This window comes from Cinclus cinclus, chromosome 6, assembly GCF_963662255.1.
Source record: "Cinclus cinclus chromosome 6, bCinCin1.1, whole genome shotgun sequence".
Taxonomy (NCBI): Eukaryota; Metazoa; Chordata; class Aves; order Passeriformes; family Cinclidae; genus Cinclus; species Cinclus cinclus.
Window position 1 is genome coordinate 54,073,647 of NC_085051.1, and position 8,078 is coordinate 54,081,724.

Below are 8,078 nucleotides of genomic sequence, written 5' to 3' on the forward strand. Positions count from 1 at the left end.
ATTTTGCCTGCACAGGACAGAAAGTTTGCTATGCCATAGGCACATAGGGCAGTTCACTCTCTTTATCCCAATATCAGTATTTCTGCCAACGATTTTTCATGGGGGAAGTGAGTGATTCACAATTACACTTCATTTCAGGAAAAGAAAAGATCTCACACACTCAATACCCTGACACAACTTCAGCTCACACTACTGAATAATAAAATCTAGATCCTGCCCTGGAAATTTCCTTACACTTTAGATCATGCCACTTTTGTCATCTTGCAAAGAGGATCGTGAAGGGGATCTTCCTAGCAACAACTCCTTCTCATGGATCAGGCTATCTAGCAGGTCCTCCTGTCTGTAGTTGTGATAAACCTTCAAGAAAGCCAGAATGGTAATTGCCAGCCAAGTCAGCCAGGCAGCCCAGAGACCAAACTAGAGAAGGAAAGAAATGATAAAGAGGTCAGTACAATATTGTGAAAACAAAGTCAGCTCTCCAGGTAATTATGAAAACCTCAGCTGGACCAAAACCCATGGAGTCACACCAAGCAAAATCCAGGGAGGTCCTGGGTTCTTCATAAAAAGGAGTCACTTTTATGGCATATTTCTTTCCTAAATGCAGTTATGCCTGAGCTGGGCATCTAGATGCCAGTGTTGGTAACTAAGACACAAAACTGACTTATGCCCCAGAGGAAGGGTTACCTTTAAGGAATGCTCCAGGCAGGATAATGACTCTTTCTGCGATGGGACTATTGCCCCTGCAAAATTAGTATGTGCTCATGTCCCAGTGTTCACTGACTCTGATCATTGACTTAGGGCTAGAATATTCAGCAGAAAGGTCTGACAGCCTTAGAGGTCTAATTCTCATGGATTCATCAGAATACAGCCTTATCTGAATGAATTAATCTTTGATTATTTTCAATGGTCTGATATTATATAGCTTAGGTGATCTTAGTCAAACTCAAGGAAGGAAAAACTAGAAACCCCACAACATGGTGCAGGTCACAAATTGTTTTGAAGAGTAATTAAGAGATCCAGGACACCAAAGGGCTGCAAATTTTGTAGACCTCATCCTTTGGATAAACAATGAGTTTTCTGTCATGATTAACAAGATCAGTGGTAGGGTGAGGCTTTGACATAACTGTATTCAAAATTGTCTATTTAGAATTTAAAATGCAAATGTGCCCATCACTGTCATTTTGATTCAGCACTTACTGAAGTCAGTGGAAACATTCCCATTGATTTCTGAGAATGTTAGTTCAGCTCCAGCAATCCCAGGTCAATAAGCAAATGGCAAATGAACTAGAATAGAACCATGACTTATTCTGACCTACCTGTGCAATAGCAAATTGGTCATAGAAAGCAGAGTTTTCCAAGTTCAGCTCAAGATCTACATCCTGCAATTCTTCACAGCTATCCAGAAAGGCATTTGGAAGGGAAAAACAAAAGAAGAAAATTATTTAAGAGATTCCAAGTAAACCAAATATAAAATGAAACAACATATTAAATGTATTTTGAACAGTCACAATGTCAGATTCTATCAGAGGATATTTAAGTTATTGCAATCATCAGTTTGTTTGCTGATCCTCTCTAAAACTAAGATAAAATTGCTTTCTTAAAAAAAAAAAAAAAAAAAAAGACAAGAAAAGAAAAAAAGGTGCAATTATGTGTTAATACAAATCTTCCATAAGTGGAATTGCAACAGCTTTTATGAACACAGCATCCTTAAATCCCTCTTTTCCCACTGCCCCCTCACCTCCCACAGATTTGTCCCTGACATCACCCCAGGTTGGTTGTTTCACCCCTCAATGAAACAAAGTGTATGATCCTCTGTTACCTTTTGACTTCATCAGGAAAAGCCTCAGAAGAAGGAATTGTGTTTTTGTTTCAGATGCTCCAGAAAAGAGAAGATACTCTGATGGTAAGATAGGGGCTGCCTACAGATTTTACAAATAACTTGTACCATTACTGATGTGAAAAAAATCCCAGGATTTTGAGGTTGTCATTCTATCTCTTGGTTGATTTCTGCAGCCTCTTCTCTCTCCTTTTCAGTGCTGTCGGTCATCTTGGGTTCTTACCCGAATATTCGATTAGATGGTTTTTGTAACTGAATGTTTAACCGAATATTCAAGTAATTCGATTTATCGTTGCAGCCCTAAACAGAACATTCACTATGGCATTTTACAACATATGACAATGTGCAACATAAATGTATGCTTTAAGTAGTACATTTATTCAATATCATATGACATAAAATGTCACATTTTCCTCTCCCTTCATCATTATTTGTTTGATAGGAGCAAATCTTCCTCAACTTATCATGTTTCCTATAAGGAGCATAAGCATCGTGGGAAAAGTACAGCGGACCATTTTAGGAGCTGTACATTTTGTGACTGTAACAAAGCATCAGCCATCTGTACTTTGCACTGACAAAGTGCTTTCCATTCTGTGGCTCTCAGAGCATCCACAGCATCACTACAAGGCAAGGAACTCCACCCCTAATGGTTTGTCTGATGATGAGCTGTAGCACAGGCAGGATTAGTGACTTGCCCAGAATCACATGGTGGCTTAGGGGCAGAGCCAGGATTGCAAGCCAGGAGCCCTGACCCCCAGCACCCTGCCCTGCTCACAAAGCCACACTCCCCCCATTCTTAGAAAAAACTCCAAATCTAACATTCCTTTGGAAATAAAACTTTTTAACATAATGGATTTGTTTTTCGTATGATCATGATTCAAAGAGACCACAAAACACGAAGGAGACACACTTCTCTTTGTGGGCTTCTAAATAAACAAACAAAAATAAGTTTGTTTTGCTTTTTTTGTTGTTCCACATGAAAAAAGTCTGGATTTTCATATTACAGATGCCTCCTCCCCCTTGCTCACCTTGCGTGTAATAACTACACTTCGTAACACCAGAGTTCAATTGTGCCGATATGAAAAAAAAAATAAAAGGAATAAAATGTATTCTTCAATACTAACCTATTTGGCATGCTTCCTTTTTCGGTAATTGCATCACACCACATGTTAAATCCTACACTCACTATAGTGCTGGCAATAAATGTGATGAACACCACAAAGGCGCTGATCAGCAGATTCAGGAAGGCGTAAAAGAAAGAGCTGTAATAAAAGGGAAGAAAAATGCAACTCATAAACAGCTGAAACACAACATCAGCAGTCTCTGCAAGCAGCACAGAGTGGGCACAAAGATATCAGTTTCCATTTGAAACAAATCTTTAATTAAGAACACCTAATACATTGAAACACTATGGGCTTGATTTTGAGTCATATTACCTTTGCTTGCAAATGATTTTGATTTCTTTTTTAACTATAAGAAGATGTGGCTTTACACAATAAGTGGTGATTGCTTATACACAATTAAATATACAGCTTTCGTTAGCTGTAATGATGAAAATCACCATTGTTAAAATAAATGTCATTAGCTCAAATTATGTAGTAACTGGAGCTAAAATTATTTAATGACTTAAGTGATAATTGGGACAAAAATTGCTTAGGAGAAGGAAACTAAAAATAAAAACACAGAACTGACAGCTATAATCATTTTAAGCAATGTAACACAAGGTACTGCCATCATAGGACACGAATCTCAGTTTTATGGGCAATTTGCAGAGCGGGCCAGCTTCTCCTGGGATTTCTCTGCCTTTGGTGTCAGTATGCTATGTCTGCCAGCTGAATATCAATTTACCCCAGCCCCATTAAATCTGCCCAACCAGGCCCTGCCCTCAGCACATGCTGTCTTTGGAGTGGGATGGGTGGGATGCCTACAGATGTCCCATAAGGCCATGGAATCATTCACTTATTTTCCAGCCTCACTGTTTAACTCCTCACCTGAATTCCAGCTGTGAAAAGTTTCTAATACCAGTCATCTGGCAAAGCCCTTCTCTACTTGAAATTGTTCTAAGAGGTTGTTTAGAATAAGACACCTTAAAATGTCATGTTATGTAAAAACTGGACATATGCTCCAGGTTGGAGAAGGACTGGCAGCTCCAGGAGGCAGGTCATCCTATTCAGAGTGTGTGGGAGCGATGAATATGACAAATTTCTCACCAGTGCCACTTATTGTGCTGATGATAGAAGGAATCTAATCACCCCAGAGAAGGAAAAAAACCCTCAGTCACTTCTTTTCCTTGGCTGCTCATTAAATGAAAAGCCAAGAGGCTTTTTAAATTAGTGTTTGAGTCCTGGAAAGTTCTGGGCTGGACAATGTAATTTCTGCAGGTTATGCATGATACATTTCTGACCTCAGGAGAATTTCTTTAAAATGAGATGAAGAAGCAATTGTCAGCAGAGTTAAGATGTTTGCTCCTGGGTTGATGTGGCTTTAGAGGGGCTCTCTAGGCTCTCTCCAAAGTGACAGTTGTCCCACTCCAAGACTGGTAGAGAAGAAGTGAAATAAACCATCTTCAAGAAGTGCACCTTCAAATGGATGCTGGATGCCAGGACACCTGACTTCTGGATGAACAATAAACTGAATCCTGCTCTGGTTTAGCTGGGCTTGCTGAAGTAGATCAGCTCACCTCTGCTGTGCGCTGGGATCACCCACACAGTGAGAGCTGCTATGACCATACCAGATTTTTGCATGTTCTCTGCCCTGACTTCACATCTAGCCTGGATTTCATCCCAAGCATTGCTAAAGTCAGATCATACCTTCTATGTGCACCTTAGCATGGTATGCTGGCCTGAGAGGCAGAAAAGACTTGAGCTCTTCACAGAATAAAACATACTTGGCACCAGAATTAGTAAGAGCTCTAGGAAAGTAGCAGTTACCAGGACTGTTCAGTGGGTCATCACACCCATGATCTCCAGTTCTCCCTCTATTTCCTTTCCTGCAGCAAAACAGGTTCCATGGCCCAGGATCTGACCTTCCACTGACAAAGCAGGGCTCAGCCTTGAACTTGATTTGCATCTGGCAAGAGTAACCATCACCAATGCCAGGGCATCCTGATAGGAAACTGCTTATTTGGCTCTCTACTTCACCTGCTTTTTCCTCTTTAGATAAGAACTTCAAGCAATGCATTTCAGATTGAGTGAATGCCCTTTAATAACAGAAGCTTACGCTTAAAGCTGCTTTGCAATCCTAGCAATGAAGTTTCTGAGTTATACTTCTACCCTTCAGCTGAACTGAAGAGCCCCAGGCTGCTGAGGCAAGGGGTGCTGAGACCCTTTTAAGAAGGTTTTTCAGCAGTCATAACTATCTGTTATGCCATAACTATCTGTTAATCATTAAAACTATTGCACATGAAAGATGCAAAGAGTGCTAACTAACCCTGACTGCCTCGCCTGGCTCACCCTGGAGCTGGCCCAGTAGCAGTGATCCTCCTCAATAGAATCATCAGTTATGACATTCTAGTTCTTCCTCAATACCTCTAATCAGAACAGACAATTATCATGGTGAGGAGCTCATATTTATCTCTCCATCTGAACAGAAATGTTTTTATGCCCATTTGAACCATTAACAAATATCTGTCTAAAATCAGGACAGCATGTGCCCTGCCTGCTTTTCATACAGTGCCTGATGTGGTAGAGGACAGACCTTCCTTCTTCCCCAGGAAATTGCTGCTCCCAAGCATCTTGCCACGTTTTACCCTCCTGTGATCTTCTGTGGTGATCTCATCATCCCAGCTTGTTCCATCTTTGCTCCCCATCACCCCACAGCCTTCTGCCTTTCTTGCCTGGAGCAACTATGAAGAGTGTTACTATGAACAGCTCCCAAAGGAGACTGAAAGCAACTCCTAAAGGGGTACTTTTCAGGGCCCTGCCCACCAGCTTTGAAGTAAACAGCCACTTTTGGAAGCAGGCCTAACATCAAATCCAAATGTCATCATTACAGGGTTTTAATTGCTGGTTTCTTCTAAAAATTAGCTAGCTCTGAACTGAAAAACACTGAGATTCAGTTAGCCCTCTAAAGATATTGGATCACCTGAGAAGGCTGAATTCAAAGTTAGAAAGAAGTGTGTGGTTATATTTAGTGTAAGGTAAGTTTTCATATGGAGTAAGTTTCTGGCCCACACTTACTACAGCATGTTTGAGTATTAGGCAGGTTGAGAATGGTTGGAAGGAAAGAAAGACAACACTGCTACCCAGTCTTCAGGATTACCAAGCCCAGACTTAACAGCCCCTTACTCAAGAAGCCTCTAATCCAAATGGACCTGGACAGAAGCAATTTACCCTTGGCATGGTTCCTAAACCATGGGGGGAATATTTTCCTAGTTTAGACAGGCATCTGTGCATTGTCCAGCCCCAGACCCATAGCACCAGAGCCTGGGTTACCTGCACCAGGGTCTCTGCCCTCTCAGGCCACCAGAGAGGCAAGCACAGAACATCTCAGTGCTCCTGAGCTGCTGCCTGGCCCACCAAGCCTCTCACTACCCCTGCTGGGGTGGGATGAGACAAGAACCAGCTGTCAGTGCTGCCCTGAGCTTCTACAGGGAGTGCTCAGCATTGCTCTCATGTCATGACCATAGCTGTCTGCAATAGCTGCCAGGTGCACAACAAAAGCAGCACAAAAAATAGAGGGAGCTTCTCATTTCTGGCCCCCGCATACAACCATGTTGTTTTAAGGTCTTCCACGCACCCAGTGCACACCTGGGGTAGGCTTTCTTTGGCACAGACACACATCTGTGTAGTGGGACCACGGTCAAGACTCCCAGCCTCCAGCATCACCCCAGGGCCCCCAAATCCTTCCATGCCCACCGCAGCTGAGTGGCCACATGCTGCACCAAAGACTGCCAAAGGGCACAGCAGTGGATCTGACCCCCCACCCCAAACCTCTGCACGGGAGCATCCTCCGGAGAGGGCCCTGGGCACGGCTGGGGGAGTGCATGGGGTGTGTGCAGACAGACACGGGCAATGCACCGCCTCTCCCCAAACCCCTCTGGGGAGCAGGATGACCTGGGTGGTGCAAAGCCCAGCACTTCACCCCCAGACCGTTCCCAGGTGCCCCGGCCTCTGGGAGGGATGGGCTTATCCCCAGGGATACTTACTCCTCGTGCCCTTTGCAGAGGAAGAAGAGGGTCCTCCAGGCCTGCACTGTGGCCAGCAGCAGGGACAGGAGCCCGGTGAAGATGCTAAAGCGGCAGGCAGCCTCAGGCCCCCACTCCTGCACCGTGAAGCGCTGCCGCTCCACCGTCAGGTTGGCGTTCAGCCACATGCCCTCGGTGAAGAGCAGGCACCGGCCGTGGAAGTCATTGCCATTCTCGGAGAGTGGCACCACCACGATGAAGCTGAAGAGAAAGGCCAGGAAATAGCAGATGCACTGAGCGAAGAGGAAATTGCTGAGCGCCATGTCCGCGGCTCTGCGCAGGCAGGGGGAGGGAAGGAGGGAGGGGTGGAGAGAGGGATGCGGGAGGAGGGATGCAGGAGGCAGAGATGCAAGAGGGAGAGATGCAAGAGGGAGGGATGCAGGAGGGAGAGATGCAAGAGGGAGGGATGCAGGAGGGAGAGATGCAAGAGGGAGGGATGCAGGAAGAGGGAAGCAGGAGGGAGGGATGCGGGAGGAAGGATGCAGGAGGAGGTATGCGGGAGTGAGAGACGCAGCGGGAGAGATGTGAGGTGGGACGCGTGTAGGATGGAGGGATGGAGGGATGGAGGGATGGAGGGAGGAAGGCAGGCTGCAGCAGTAGGCGGTGGGGAGGGAGGGAGGGAGGGAGGGAGGATGCGCAGTGCAATGCAGTGCAATGCAGTCCGATGCCTCCTCCGGACACGGCTGCTGCCTCTCCCGCAGCCCGAGCTGCCCGGTGAATGGTTTCGGGGCTTGTAGAAGAGGGCAGCGGAGAGAAGAAGACTTGTTGTGGGGTATCGCTCTTCAGGAAAATCTGGCTGTTACTACGCTCTGGCTCCCAGGGGGTTAAATCAGTCCGTGCTTCTCCAGCAGGGCTGGGGACAGCCAGTGGGGGATCCCCCTAATGACACAGGACACTGATGTCACTCCTGTTGATGGCCATTACACACAAACACACAAATACCCCAAACCAGCAAAGTGGCCTCATCCTAGCTGCTGAATCCCAGGAAATTTTGATCCAAGTTTCTAAGAATCTGGCCACCAGCCTAGATGGTGCACAGCCACCCCAGCACCTACT

General features: G+C 45.2%; 1 protein-coding gene across 1 annotated transcript; it reads right to left on the bottom strand.

The window, feature by feature from the left end:
- Positions 1-237: 237 nt before the first annotated feature.
- TMEM179 (transmembrane protein 179) lies at positions 238-7,285 on the bottom strand. Its single transcript, XM_062495255.1, has 4 exons — positions 6,984-7,285; positions 2,962-3,099; positions 1,317-1,395; positions 238-417 (listed from the first exon to the last, which is right to left on the bottom strand). Exons 1-4 carry the CDS (start codon positions 7,283-7,285, stop codon positions 238-240), a joined length of 699 nt encoding a protein of 232 aa, XP_062351239.1.
- Between the last annotated feature and the right edge of the window lie 793 nt (positions 7,286-8,078).

Bases quoted from the DNA above. Each gene is read 5' to 3' on its own strand.
- TMEM179 (XM_062495255.1), bottom strand. From the start codon at position 7,285: ATGGCGCTCAGCAATTTCCTCTTCGCTCAGTGCATCTGCTATTTCCTG. The intron at 3,100-6,983 runs GTAAGTATCCCT...CTTTTATTACAG, and splicing joins CTCTGCAAAGGGCACGAGGA to CTCTTTCTTTTACGCCTTCC. The intron at 1,396-2,961 runs GTTAGTATTGAA...CTTTCTGGATAG, and splicing joins AAAGGAAGCATGCCAAATAG to CTGTGAAGAATTGCAGGATG.